The sequence below is a fragment of the Crocodylus porosus genome, unplaced genomic scaffold (genome assembly GCF_001723895.1).
Source record: "Crocodylus porosus isolate Cpor-Errol unplaced genomic scaffold, CroPor_comp1, whole genome shotgun sequence".
NCBI lineage: Eukaryota > Metazoa > Chordata > Crocodylia > Crocodylidae > Crocodylus > Crocodylus porosus.
In genome coordinates, this window is record NW_017728921.1 from 18441642 (window position 1) to 18456975 (window position 15334).

At 44.0% G+C, this 15334-nt stretch overlaps 1 protein-coding gene across 1 annotated transcript in view; it reads left to right on the top strand.

Annotated features, from left to right (window-relative positions):
• SPPL3 (signal peptide peptidase like 3) overlaps nucleotides 1–15334 on the top strand; it is a gene marked incomplete at its 5' end in the record, with an annotated part of 49116 nt that overhangs the window by 17999 nt on the left and 15783 nt on the right. Inside the window, 3 exons of the mRNA XM_019539404.1 lie at nucleotides 376–495; nucleotides 9175–9253; nucleotides 9892–10004. Of these exons, the coding sequence (XP_019394949.1) occupies nucleotides 376–495; nucleotides 9175–9253; nucleotides 9892–10004 (312 nt within the window). The remainder of the gene's footprint in view (nucleotides 1–375; nucleotides 496–9174; nucleotides 9254–9891; nucleotides 10005–15334) is intronic.

Here is a 15334-nt window from a genome sequence, read left to right on the forward strand (position 1 = left end):
CCGACTCTAGCTACTATGAAACTATGACTCTGTCCCCAGGCTGGGCTGGGGGCACACAGCCCAGCCCAGCCCCTGGAGGGGAGCTGCAGGTGGACAGGGTCATGGTGCGGGCAGACGCTGTGGAGGGCTGCTCTGCTGGAGGCTCCCAGCAGGTGGTCCAGCTGAGGGCTTGGGCAGATGGATAGATGGATGGTGCCTCACCCTGCACAGCTCAAGAAGTAAGAGATTGGAGTGGTACTTGGGGACAGCAGGGGGCTTAATTTATGGCATACCTGCCAAGAAGGTTGGCCTCCACTGAGTTACAGGATACTGGTCTAGTGTCAGTATGATAAGGAAAGTCAAAAAAACATGCCTAATTTAATTTATTTCTTGCAGGTATCCAAACCATCGATTCTACACAGGCGCTCTTCCTTCCAATTGGAGCATCTGTCTCTCTCCTAGTCATGTTCTTCTTCTTTGATTCAGTTCAAGTAGTCTTTACAATATGCACAGCAGGTAACTGCATTCTCTTCTCTTTATATAGCTCTGTCTTGAATAGAAAATGCTAATATTAATGAGTGTTACAACTAGGAATTAAAATATATTTCAGATTATCCAATCGAAGTGTATAAAAACTGCACTTAATAATGAGACCAGCCTCAAAGGCTGTCTTTCCATTATTACTTAGGCAATAATAAATTTATTTAAAATAGCATATGGGAAAAAAATTTAATTTGGAAATCTGGTAAACTGATTGAACTAGGGCAAACTTAAGGAGATGTGGAAGGAATATTTTAAAATAAACTGCATGTGAATTAGTAATTACTGTTTGTAATTGTATAATGTCTCAAAATATACACATTTTTACATACTTTTTCTTTGCCTATTTTGATTCTGATTTGCTTTCTTCAAATCTTTCAATATTTCAGGGAGCTCTTTTGGTCTTTCCCCTATTGTTTTGGCTGGTGGTTACCTTCAGTTACTTTGAATGTTTGTAAAATTAACTCAGGTAAACATAGTAAATAAAATAAGAAACCAATATTGAGTAACCCAGTGATTTAATGTTATGTGAGTGCTGCCCTTTCACACTTCCACCCATTCTGTCTGTTACTTCCTGTGGCATATTGAATAATATCTAACCTAGCCTATAATCTCCTCAGTATAGGGATCATATTCTTTTTATTCATTGCACTTGCAGCAAAACACTGACCTAACCCAAATTCTCTAAATTTTCCTTTGCCGATTTTATTTACTGTGTGGTTGCAAACTAATTTTTAAAATCAATGAATTGCAAGCCAGTGAGTTTGAAAAGCTGTGTTTACACACAAAAACCAAGCATTTTAACTTTACCAGCACGTGCACCCGTGCATCAGAGTGGGCGGTCAGGGAGGGGCTTGAGGCAGTACAACCCCAATCTCTCCCCCACTGCCGGCACAGAACTGGTGACTGGGCTCCGGAGCCTAGCACAGCCGCTTGTAGCCAGCCTGGGCTCTGGGTAGCTGCAGCAAGCAGCAGGCAGGCTTCAAACAGCTGTACTGCTCTCTGTTGGGCTCCTCAATTCAAAAAGGATGTGGAGAAGCTTGAGAGAGTCCAGAAAAGAGCTACGTGCATGATCAGAGGTCAGGAAAACAGACCTTATGATGACAGGCTGAGAGCCACGGGGCTCTTTAGCCTGGAAAAGTGTAGGCTCAGGGGTGATCTGATGGCCACCTACAAGTTTATTAGGGGTGTTCACCAGGATCTGGGGGAAAGATTGTTCACCAGAGCATGTCAAGGGATGACAAGGTTGAATGGTTATAAACTCCTGCAAGACCTTTTCAGGCTGGACATAAGGAAGAATTTCTTCACTGTCTGAGCCCCCAAGGTCTGGAATAGCCTGCCACCGGAGGTGGTTCAAGCACCTGCATTGAATGCCTTCAGGAGAAATTTGGATGCTTATCTTGCTGGGATCCTATGACCCCAGCTGACTTCTTGCCCCTCGAGCAGGGGGCTGGACTGATGATCTTCTGAGGTCCCTTCCAGTCCTAATGTCTATGAAATCTACAGCTCCGGCATCAGCTCCATGTTGGCGATGACTTCACGGGTACCTTCAAGTGGGTTGCACTGCCCTGCTATTTGCCCTGAGGTGCACACACAGTCGCCACCAGCATGGAGCTGATGCTGGAGCTTTGGAGCCCAGCACAGCTGTTTGCAGCCTGTCCGCTGCTTGCTGCAGCTGCCCAGAGCCCAGGCTGGCTCCAAACAGCTGCGCCGGGCTCCAGAGCCCTGCCAACACCTCTATGTCAAGAGCAAGACAGAGATGGGTTGCGGTGCCTCAGGCCCCTCCCCCACCACCCGCTCTGACACGTGGGTGCACGCACCAGTGTGGAGCTGATGCTGGGGCTCTGGAGCCTGATGGAGCTCTTTGGAGCCAGCTGGCTGCGGCTCTGGGTAGCTGCTGCCAGCCACAGAACCAAGGCTGCTCACAGCAGGCAGCTAGGATGCTGCAAGCCCTGCTGGGAGCAGCCTGGGCTTCAGCAGCTACCTAGAGCCATGGTTGGCCATGGCATACTGAGCAAAATGGCCTTGCGTGCTATGCTTGGCTTGCGTGCCAGGGGTTGCCAACCCCTGCCCAATCAAGTGAGCTTATTTGGTATAAAATAGGCTAACTTTACATGTGGCTTAGGTCATATCCCTTTTCCTGAAGTTCTTGTTGCTTTATAGTATCCATATTTTTGGAGTACTCTACAGGTAAGTGAAATTTTGCCACTTTCCCCTTCTTCCCTGAAGTTGTTTTATTATGTCTTAGTCTGTCCATCTTCAGAGTGTTTCTGACATTTGCAGAGTTTACTGTCATCTCTTGAAGTGTATAAAGATAGGTTTTTGTGAGACTGTGTGGTGTGTGTTGGATGATGTCTGAGGTTTGTCCTCCTCCCCTGGCACTTGGACAAGACAGGAATGCAATTTGGCAGCTGTAACTGTGACTGAGCAGCCCTCTTCTCCAGATCTGCTTTGCTTCCATATGGGGAGAGGTCTGGAAAAGGTTCCCTAAACATAGCCTGTCTAGTACAGTATTGTGTATTTGTTTCTGACTGGATAACTGCATCCAGTGGGAATCACTTTTACTGTAGTTGAAAATACCAGTGAAGATGCACTATCCTTTTTTGGGACCTGGAACATCAAGACTTTCATGGACAATCCTAGCAGTGAATGCCCACAGTATCACACTGCAATCATGGCCTGAGAACTCTGGTGACACAACATTGATGTAGGTGCACTGAGCGAGACCCAGCGAGCAGGAGATGGGCAGCTCAAAGAAGATGGAGGTGGCTATACATTCTCGTGGAAGGGTAAACAAGAAGGAGAAAGCTGACTTTGTGATGTTGGTTCTGCCATTTAAGAATGAACTCGTAAACCAACTCATTGAGTTTCCCATCAGAATTAATGAGCAACTCTCTGTCTTAAACTGGCAGAGCCAATATGCATATGCCCCAACTCTTGTTGCCACCAGTGAAACCAAGAAGGAATTTTACGCCAACTTTGACCATATCCTTTTTGACATTCTAGAAGGAGAAAGACTTATTTTTCTTGGTGATTTCAATGCCAGAGTTGGAAGGGACTCTAACCTCTGGATTAGAACCAGCAGCAAGGAAGGAGCAGGAGAGGTCAATTCCAGTGGCAATCTCCTCTTAAACAAATGTGTGGAACATGGACTCGCTATCATCAGCACCCTGTTTCACCAGAAAAACAGGCACAAGACATCTTGGCAACACCCACGGCACTTGATTGACTATGTCGTTGTCTATGCCCGGGATTGCATAGATGTCTGCAGCATCCCAGCTATACTAGGAACTTACTGCTGAACTGATAACTGAGTCATCCACTCAGTTATCTCACTCAAACTGTCTCCCAAATGATAGCTGCAGCAGAAGCAATGCCAACAGAAGATCAGTGTTGAAAAACTCAAGGACCCAATCAAGTGAGACTTCTTCCACCAGTGCATCAACGAAAAACTGGTGAATTCCAATTGACAACAATAGGAGGATGTCAGCAGCACAGGGGGTGCCCTCAAGGCCACTGTCATCAGTGCCTGTGAAGAGATGCTTGGGTTCTCCACCAGGAAACATCAAGACCTGGTTTGATGAGAATTATCAGAAGATCCAAGAGTTGATTGATTACAAGCTCAAGACCTTTTGCACTTGGCAAAATGACGCCAACTCCAAGAAAAAGAAATTGAATCTCTGACAAGCCAGGGCAGAGGTCTGGAGGAGGACCCACAATAAGAAGACAAGGCTAAAGAGATTCAACGTCTTTCTGACATCCATGACATGTATGGTTTTTTCAATGTCACCAAAGACATCTATGGTCCCACCACTCAGGGACCAACCCCCTTGAGACCTAAGGATGGGGGAGACCTGATCATGGAAAGGGGAGCCATCAATGCCCATTGGAAGGAGCATTTTGAAGACCTTCTCAATCAAGGCTGTGCTGTTAACAAGAACGTTCTCAACTCCATCTTACAACACCCAGTCAGATATATCATCTTGGGAATCCCCCCAAATCTTGACAGGGTGAGGAAAACCATCAAGCAGATGAAGAACAACAAGGCATCAGGAGCAGATAGAATCCTTGCTTAAACCTTCAAACAGGGAGGAGAGGAGTTCACATCACAGCTTAATGCCCTCACCTTAAGGATCTGGAATGATGAGGAAGTCCCAGACCACCTCATGGACGATGTGATTGTGTTAATCTTCAAGAAAGGAGAGAAGTTCAGCTGTGGATACTGCAAAGGGATCACCTTGCTGTCTACAATAGGAAAGATCATTGTGAGAACCCCCCTGAACTGTCTCTTTTCACTTACTGAAGAGCTCCTAGAATCTCAGTGTGGGTTTAGGTCACCAAGAGGCACACCTGACATCATCTTTACAGCTTGCCAGCTGCAGGAACACTATCGGGAGCAATATAAGCCTCTCTACATGGCCTTCTTTGACCTCATAAAAGCTTTAGACTCTCTTAGCTGAGAAGTCTTCACAGACAAGATCAGCTCCCAAACTACTGAACCAGACAGCACAGTTTGGGGAGAAGGAAAGCAGCTGTCAGTGGTGAAATAACAGGTTAGGGGCTATTTAGAAAAGCTAGATGTTTATATGTCCATGGAGCCAGATGCAGTGCATCTGAGGGTGCTGAGGGATTTGGTGGAAGTGATTGCAGAGCCACTGGCCATTATCTTTGAGAACCTGTGGTGATTGGGGGTGATCCCAGATGATTGGAAAGGGGCAAATATAGTAGGGGTGCACTGATAAAGGGTTGGTTTTTTTTTTTTGTCTGATATTGATGCTTGATTGGCCAATACCAATCTGATTGCTGATGTACAGCCTGGGAGCCTAGAGAGCAGTGTCTGGCTGGTATGTCTGTGGGGGGAAGGGAAAGGGCATGGAGGGAGGCCTCCCATGGTGAGGGAGGGAGTGAGGCTGGGGCAGGGGCTGCCCAGTCAGGGCACAGGATGGAGATGCAAGCAGTTTGTCTGGAGGGCATGGGGAGGGGGAAGGGCAGATAATGGCGGTTGTGTGTACCTCCATGAGAGGCGTGAGGGGCATGTGCCTCCGCAGATCTGTGTGCAGGGTAAAGGCATGCTTCCAACAGTGGGCTTGGGGCCAGGAGCTACCCAGGCCTCTTTCCAGTACGGGGGGCTGGGATGTGGTTGTGCTTGGGGCGGGTGACAGCGGTGCTGGGACAGAGGTGCTACAGGGTGGGCTACAGCCACCCCAAAATTTGCCATAACCACCCCATAACCCCTTTCCCAGCACTGCCACCATCCACCCCACACCTGCCTACCCTGAGTGCAGTCCCAGCCCAGTGCCCACAGCAGACACCCCATCCTTGCTCTGCGAATATATCCAGGGGATACATGCCCCTTATGCCTCCCCTGGGGGTGGGTGCAGTGGCAGGAGCTGCCACTCCCCCTTTTTGCCCCCCTGTGAATGAGCCACCCACAACTTCATCCTGCACCCTGGCTGGGCAGCCCCTGCCCCAGCTCCACTCCCTCCCTCACCATGGGGGCCTTGATCTTCCCTCCCCCATGCCCTTCTCCCCACATACTTACCAGCTGGACACTGCTTTCCAAGGTGCCTGGCTGCATTCCTGGCCATGTGCATGTTGCGGCTGCACACAGCATTTATTGGTGACCTTACTGGCCACATTGGCCAAAAAAAGCTGTTTGCCGATCATGTCAATTTTCCTTTTATCAGTACTGATAATGATATGGACTGATATATCGGTGCTCCTCTAAAATATAGTTCCCATCTTTAAAAAAGGGAAGAAGGAAGATTCAGGAAACTACAAACCAATCAGCCTCACCTGAGTCCCCAGAAAAATCATGAGTCCTCAAGGCAGAATTGTCCCTAGGGGTGTGCAGGGCCTGGGGCATATCAGCCCATGTGGGACAGTGTGGGGGGCAGGCAGCTGGAGTGTGCAGTTGACAGCATACCGCAGCAGGTCCTTATGACACTGTCTGCAGGGCCTGAGGCGATTGCAGGTGACAGGTGATTTGATAACAGCCTTTTACTATCTGAAAGTGGTTCCAAGGAGGATGGAGTTGGACTGTTCTCAGTGTTGGCAGATGATAGAACAAGGAGCAATGGTCTCAAGTTGCAGCAAGGGAAGTTTAGGTTGGATATTAGGAAAAACTTTCTTACTAGGAGGGTGGTGAAGCACTGGAACAGGTTATGTAGAGAGGTGATGGAATCTCCATCCTTGCAGATTTTTAAGGCCTGGCTCAACAAAGCCCTGGCTGGAATGATGTAGTTGGGGATGGTCCTGCTTTGAGCAGGGGGTTGGACTAGATGACCTCTTGAGGTCCATTCCAGCCCTAGTTTTCTGTGATTCTGAGTGTTGTGGAGAATCCTTCTGAAGTACAAATGCCCACTGGAATTTGTCACCATTCTCTGCCTGCTCCATGATGGAATGTGTACAGTGGTTCTCAATAATGGATCTAGCACAGATTTTTTTTAGGCTGACATGGGAGTTAAGCAAGGTTGCATCCTTGCTTCAACACTCTTCTCAATAGTCCTTGCCATGATGCTACACCTGACCAGCAACAAGTTTCCAGCTGGAGTGGAGCTCAACTGCCAAATGGATGGTAAGCTGTTTAACCTTAACTGACTCAGTCAAAATCAAGACCACCCTGACCTCAATTATTGCGTTCCAGTATGCTGATGATGCTGTAGTATGTGCTCACTCGGAAGCAGGCCTTCAGGCAATCGTTGATGTCTTTACTGAGGCTTACAAGAAAATGGGACTGATACTTCACATTCAGAAGACTAAGGTCCTCCACCAGCAAGCTCTTAATGAACAGTCCCTAGCTCCAGTAATCCAGATCCACGGTGAGACTTTGGAGAACGTTGAGTATATCCTGTACCTCGGAAGCCATCACTCACAGAAGGCTGATGTATCCAACATGACCTCAGATGTGCAGGTGGAGCCTTTGGACTGTTGAAGAAACAGGTATTTGAAGATCATGACATCAGATCCAAAACCAGGCTCATAGCTTATCAAGCAGTCGTGATTCCCACCTTGCTGTATGGAGCTGAGACATGACCGACATACAGGAGACACCTAAAATTGTTGGAGAAGTGTTATCAATGCTGCTGGCGGAAGATCTTCCAAATCCAGTGGTAAGAGAGACAGGCCATCATTAGCATCCTCCTGCAAGCAAACACCACAGGTAGTGAGGCGGTGGCCATCTAGCATCATCTTCATTGGACTGGCCACATTATCTGGATGTCTCCAGACTCCCAAAGCAAGTTTTATTCTCCCAGCTCAGCTTAAGCATACACTCAAGAGAGAGCATTTTAGGGACATCCTCAAGGCCAACTTAAAATAAATGCAACATTGATGTCAACTCGTGGGAGACTGTTGCCCAGGACCATCCCAAATGGAGGAAGTCTGCTGCAGGGATTTCAGTTCTTTGAAGCTGCAGCAACAACAGAAGATGGAAAAGTGGGAGCAGCTGAAACAGCATGTCATGGATCAAATCAAGAATCCAGCACAACCCTACGTGAAAACACACATCTGAGCTGCAGTAAAATCTGTCAATCGGGTAGGCCTTATCAGCCATCTGTGGTCACGCAGATAAGACAGTCGTGGAAGGCAGTCATCCTCGGCTGTGAGGAATTGCTGAAGAAAAATTTATCTGAGTTGGGCATTCATAGGCTTTTATAATCCATTTCCTTTCTTGTTGAAAACCTAAGGAAAATATTTGAATCATCTGTATGGGTTGCTAAAATATTTGACCTGTTTTAAATTCCCAATTTCTCCTAATTCATTTAAGCTGTACTTCAAAGGTTTCTTTCGTTTTTATAATGGGTAAAGATTACAAGTGATGTGGAAAAGAAGAAAAAAAAAGTAACTTCATCTGTGTTCAGAAACGCACACCCAGATTGTCCTAAATGTTGCTAGAATAACTAAGACTTGCAGGAAGATGCTGATACTAAAATTAGAATGTACCTCTTGTGTAGTTGATTTGGTAGCTTTTACTGCAAAATACTGACTCATAGGAGATGGGAAGATTTTGCTGATAATATAAAATCTCCTCTTAAAGTATGTTTTGAGGACAAGGTTGAGTGAAGCAGTGTAGCTGAAAATAGTTTGCTGGCAAATCTAGGTCTGATTTTAGAACAGTTTTTGTACACACTTATATCTGAGCTGCTTTACCTGTGTGAATAGTGTTATTGAACTTAAAGCAACTATTTCTGTGTTCCAATAATTCATGTCTTAATGTGGTCTGTGATGATAATGCTGTGGTTTTCTGTGAGGATTTCTTAACTGAATTGTGTTGTATACGGTATTTCCTTTTGATAGACTGCTGGAATACTTGGACACAGCATTTTGTCTTTTTTAAATGTGGTCTCAAGTGACCCGAGAACAATTAAGAAAGATTGCAGTCTGTATTGTTTTGCTTTATGAGGTTCTCTTTAAAAGTATAATTGTAGCTTATAACTTATTGAAGCATGGAATTTCTATACATTTTATTTTAAAAAAGGTTTTACAAAGGAAATCTTACAGTTAATAGGTCTTAATCTGATTTTCTTTTTTCAGTATATGATACTGCATTTATTAAAAAGATATTGACACAGCTTTCTCAGATTGGAAGGTTTGTTCACATACAGTAGAAAATGGATCTGAATGCACTAATATTACTTCTCTTTTTTTCTGTAGTCCTTGCAACAATAGCCTTTGCTTTCCTTCTACTCCCAATGTGCCAGTATTTAACACGACCTTGTTCGCCTCAAAACAAGTAAGGACTTGAAGTCTTGGGAGTTTTTTGCATGCCACACTTTGCTTTAATGGAAATTATTTTAACAGAGCTTTCTGTTACTAGTACTAGCCTTAAGGTCTTTAGTGCTGGCGTTTGTATAGCACAGGTTCTCTGTGCCAAAATCATGTTCCCACTTTGAAGCTAGGAATTAGAGTGTCTGCCAATCACACCTTTGCCAGCTTAGGAAATGTGATACTATTGCTGGGTATTTTCACCCCATTTGCTTTTTAGAAGTTTGCCTTGTTTTGGGTGAAATTTCACTGTTTGGTAATTGGAATTGGACTTTCATGTTTGGTTATTGGGGTTGTATTATGGTTAATAACTGGTATTTTCATAGATTAGCTACCATGAAATAACCACCATTGTATAAATGACAGTTAATGTTTAATGAATTATTTTAAAATGAGTTAGTTCTTGGCCTCATGAACAGGAGTCCCCATTATAAAACTGTTGTCTAATTTAGAACCCATTAATAGTGTCCTTGGTAACAGCCTCAAGAGATAAGGGCAGAAGTTTACAAGAATATAGACATTCTGTTTTTTGTTTTTAGATTTCGTTTCTTTTGTTTGGATAGGAACTACTAAAACGTCTAGTTTAATATTGTATGTTGTTTCCAGGATTTCCTTTGGCTGCTGTGGACGTTTCACTGCTGCTGAGCTGCTCTCATTCTCACTATCTGTCATGCTTGTCCTTATATGGGTCCTAACTGGCCATTGGCTCCTCATGGATGGTAAGTATATAATGTGGACCACTCCTAATTTGTGTGGTTACTGACCAAGACAAACACCTTGTAAAACTGGCTAGCATTGATGCCTTGCAAAGTTAAAGGAATGAAGTGGTAGACTCCACTTAATAAATTTATTTAAAATACTGTATTTTCTTGAATATGTGATGACACTGAATATAAGACTCTCCAATAATTAAATATGGAAAAGTTATACATTTGGTATAATTTTCCAGGTATAAAATCTTGACTATTGGAGTTTTGTCTTGAATTTGTCCCTTCCCACTGCTACAGGAGGGGAAATAAATCTTGTGGGGGGTCAGGGCTGGCTCTGGCCTTCCCTTTGCCTTCTACCTCCCTCCCCACCCTCCCACAACTTTTGCTGTGCAGCCCCTTCCCCCTTTCTTACTGTCAGACTCTAGTCTCCCTGAGCATGTGGAAGTGAGGAACAAATTTAAAACCCCTGACCTTGAAGTAAACGTAGCTGTAGCAATTTGCATATAGCACCTATAGACTTGGGTCACCCAGAATTGATGCGTTTTACCTTTTTTGAAACCGCTGCAAGTTTTAACACAGTTATTCCTTATGGCACAGTAAACTCACTTTTAAGCAGCGCATTTATGCCTACTCAGAGTACAAACTGATATTAATCCAAATCAAAAGGCTCGTGATTTACTATATAGTTCGTTGGGTTCATTGAGTTAGGCCCCAGCATTTCAAACTGTGGTGACCCCACAGCTCAGCACTGGTGTGCATGTGTATGCGTGCGTGCATGCTACAGATGACCTCCCCCACCGCCCTGCCAAGGATTTGTATGTTAATGAGCCTTCCTGATGATAGCTGGCTTCTCATGAGTCCTAGGATCTTCCAGAAACTTGTATGCAGATAAGACATAGGGCAACCTGATCCAGCTTCACCTCATGGAGGGCAGAGCCACACTGATCATATGCAACAGGCTGAGAGAGGGGCCCACAGATGGATTCTGGGTAAACTGTTTGGCACCCCATTTGGTGATGCTTGCCAGACATTTAAGGCTGGTGAAGAAACAGAAATAATTGGAAATGGGAAAGAAAGGTACAGCTCAGCTGTGGAAGTGAAGAAGTTGCATTGTATGCTGTGTAATGGCTCATCATGACTTGAAAAAAAGTCAGTGGTGAGGGAGAGTGCCCTAAGTGGGCACTACCACAGGTCCTATTCAGATGGATTGTACTAACCTACTTACCTGGCAAGGGACATACCATGAGGTGGCTTTTGTCCCAGATGGTTTTACTTACCTGGCAAGGGTAATGCCCTTCTTCTTGGCCTTGAATATCTTGGTGTAATTAGAGGATAAATGCCTGTGCCTTGCATTATAGGCAGGCTGACCCCTGCAAGAGTCTCCAAATGTCTACAAATGTGAGGATCTCAGCTATACAATTTATGGTGATGGGGGATTGCTCTGGGGCTTTCCCCTGGGCTTGCTCCTTCAGCCTTTTGGCTAGGGTCAGGTGAGACTAGGGAGCATCTGAACTTCAAGGCACCTAGGGTTGGGGCTTGCATGTAGGATGCTTGCCTGGATTTGGCGAGTATCTGAAGCCCCAGGCTGAAGTCTGGGAGGTAGGATAATTGCCCGTGGTAGTGCCACACAGGTATGAACAATTAAGCTGTTTAAGTTGATATAATTCAGAATTGAATTGGTCTGAGACAACATTTTAAAAAAATAGTGTTAGGTTCCCATCAGCATCTCAGCCTTTTGGCAAAGATCAAGCGGTTTTGGCACCAAGGAGAAGGTTTCAGGGCTGGCTCTGGCCTTCCTGGTGCTGACCTGATATTATTGCAGTACCTCCAGGCCTGGTGCTAGTTCCCTATGGAAGGAGGTGGGGGAAGAGGGGGGAAAGGTTCCCATCAGCAGAGGGTGTTGGAGCTTGCTCCAACTTCTCCAAGTGCTGGCCTGGTACTGGAGTACCTCTAGGCCTGGTGCTTGTTCCCTTCTGGGGAAGCAACTGTCTGCCTTTTTTTAAGGGGCATGCAAAAAAGAAAAAAAAAGTTTTACATCAGCATGTTGACCAATAAGGTCTATGCATTTTAGTTATGCTCACTGTTGGCTATATTTAATCAACTTTATAGTTGGTTTCCATTATTGAGCACATGCTAGGCAATGTATTTAATGTATGCCAGTGTAAGACAAGGGGCTTCCCCCCCATACTGATTTGGGTAGGAGGGACCTAATCTTGTATTTCATTTGAGTAAATATGGTATGTGGTAAGGTAGTGCATATAATCTGTACTGCAATTGCAGTTGTTCCACCAACTTGCTTAGTGGTGTGCTCTTCTGCTTCAAAACAGGGCTCTTGTAAGTAACCCCTCTAACCAAGAATTCCTTTGTACGGTACTTGGGTTAGAGCAAGAAATATCTTTGTGGGAAGCAAAACAAGCAGCTTTACATGGTAGCAAGCTAGTTCTAGCTGTAATGGAAGTATTCTGTTGTGTGTGAGGAAAAACAGATTTCACTGTGCCTGTCCTGTGCCAGCAGGTGGTTTTTGTGTTGTGCTGGCTTAGAGTATTAAAAATCTAGTGCCAGTGGTAATGGTTATGAAAGAATTCTGCTCAGATATGTAATTGAGAACTCCACACAGAATTCTTTCCTCCTTCCTTCTCTTCATTGGGTATATTGCATTTTCAGTGGCTCTGATTTGGAGAAAAGTATACAGATTAAGTGATGATCCCAAATGATTTTGTGTGATAGTCATTTAACTGGTTACTATGTGAACATTTCCTGTTATTGAAGAAACCTAGGGTATGTGTATGTATGTAAATATATATTCATTAATGATTTGTTGGATGGGATTGAGTGCAGATGGTACCAAGTTGAGTGGAGCTGCAGACACACTGGAGGGTAGGATTAGGATCCAGAATGACCTTGTAAACTGGAGAAATATTCCAAAACAAAAAGTCAAATTAATTAAGCACAGGTGCAAAGTCCTTCATTTGGAACAGAACAATCACATGCTCAAATACAGACTTGGGAATAACTGGCTAGGCCACAGGACTGAAGAAAAAGATTTGGGGGTTCTAGTGCACTGTAAACTGAATACAAATCAACAGTGAGCTCTTGTTGACACCCCCCCTTCCCCCCCCCCCGCAATAGTTTCCTGGGTTCTATTAACAGGAGCATCACCTCCAAGTCAAGGGAAGTGGTTCTGCTCAGCTCTGCTCTGCTCAACATTGGAAAGGCCTCATCTAAACTAGTATGTCCAAGTGTGATGCCTCTAAACTGAAGAAAGACATGGACAAATTTGAGTCTAGCAGAGAGCAATGAAAATTGGTAGAGGCATGGAAACATGATGTATGAAGAAAGAGTGTTTATTTAGTCTAAAGAAGAGAAGGGACATTTGATAATAGTCTTCTGACTCTTGAAAGGTGGAGGGTGGTAACATCTTGTTCTCTGTGACCACAGGGGATGGGGCAAGGAGCAGTGGTTTAAAATTGCAGCAAGGAAAATTGAGGTTAGATAGTAGGAGGAACTTTCTTGCTACGTGATTGGTTTATGCACTGGAAAAGGCTACCCGGGTTGTGAAATCTCCATCCTTGGAAGTTTATTAAGAGCAGGTTAGACCAACATTTGTTTAGGATAGTTGAGCAGGGGTGGGGATTGGACTGATGAGCTCCTGAGGTCCCTTCTAGCCCAATGTTTCTGTGACTGTGGTTTATGCAAACAGGTTACCACAGGGTAAGATGTGTGTACTGACAGCTTGCCTGCTGCTCTTCAGTAATTGCTCATGTGCAATTTTTTTACTCCATAATAAATACCAGGTAGCTTGTCACATACTTATATTAGATGACATGCTCTAAATTCAGACCAAAGCTGGTATCACAGTAATTTTAATCTTTAGCCATACCCATAGACTCTGTTTGAGCCTTTACTTGATAATATTTTCTAAAGCCAGTAGACCTGACTTAGTATTTTATGTAGGTTTAGAAAGATATTCTCAAACTTCTGGAACATGGATCACATCTTAATAGATACATTGCTCCCTTGTATATAATTTAATGGAATGCTACTGTATGCATTTGTCATAGAATAACATCCTTGTGGCAACTGCAGCTGTGGGAGAGTAATGCTAGAAAAGTTATTTAATGTGTCTATAGTTATCTTTCAATGCAGCTTAGCATCTGGAAACAAGGATGAAAGTTAACACCATGCAAACAGGTAGCTTTTGTGGGCTACAGAATCTTTCCTGTAGTCCACAACACAGTTTAAGAAAACCTTTCTCAAAAGGAAGATTTAATCTCTGTAAGTGTACATTGTGAAATGGCATGGAGATTGGCTGTAACAAGTGTTTATCAGAAAGAGAGATATTTAATACCTCCTCAGACAAAAGATTAAAATCTCATTGCTGCTACCATGATTACATTGCCTAAATCTCATCTAGTGGAGTGCTTTCTTGATCAGGAAGCCGTGGAATTGAGCTTGGCCTTATAACATCTTTCAAAGGCAGCTTTGTTTTGTAGCTGGTTTTTGCACTTCTGTTTGATTGCTTTTGAATTGATGTATGTAGAATATGGCACTACAGGTTAGGCTGCTTAATGAAACTGTCCTTCTTTAAGTGCAAAATTAGTTTTTTAAGATATGTAACTTTTATCCTACAGCTGACAAGCATCCCGCCTCTTTGGTAAATTGAAATCCACCTAAACAAATACTTAAGAGGCAAGATGTTTGAAATAATTGTGTGTTCAATGAGATCTTTTTATATGATTGTGTATTTTATAATATGAGACCAAAGTTGAAGTTCTCTACAGTCATCAAGAAAGTACCCTCAAGAATAGTGCAAGTGGACTAGTGGCAGATGATCTTAAGAAAAGGAAGTGGACAGATATATAAGAACCTATTATTTTTGTGCTGTAAGCTCGAAACTCTTGCTGTTTTGATGATCCAGTTCTCATTGTGTTGATTCCTTCTGCAGAAGACAGGCTAATGCAGGAGCAACTAGCTTTAGTTTGTCTGAAACTAGCTTTAATTTTTATGTGCAAGATGATGGAATCAGTAAACTGCTTTAGTGAAGTAGACTAGTAGCTGTCTTAGGTATTCAGTAGAACAAGGTGCTAGATTTGGGAAGGTAGTTGTCCCTGAGGCCCCATGCTGTGAGTGTTAATTCACTGAGGACAGCTATCTTAATGAAAGAAACATAGCTTTGTATCACAAGACATTGGTGAGACACAGCATAGGCCTTCTCTGGCTAAATTCTCAATGATGCATAAACCACAGTTACTGGGTAATGTGGGGCCTCTGCGAGACACGGTAGGAGTTCTGGTTGTCACACCAGATGACAAATCTAACCTATTTAATGATTTCTTTGC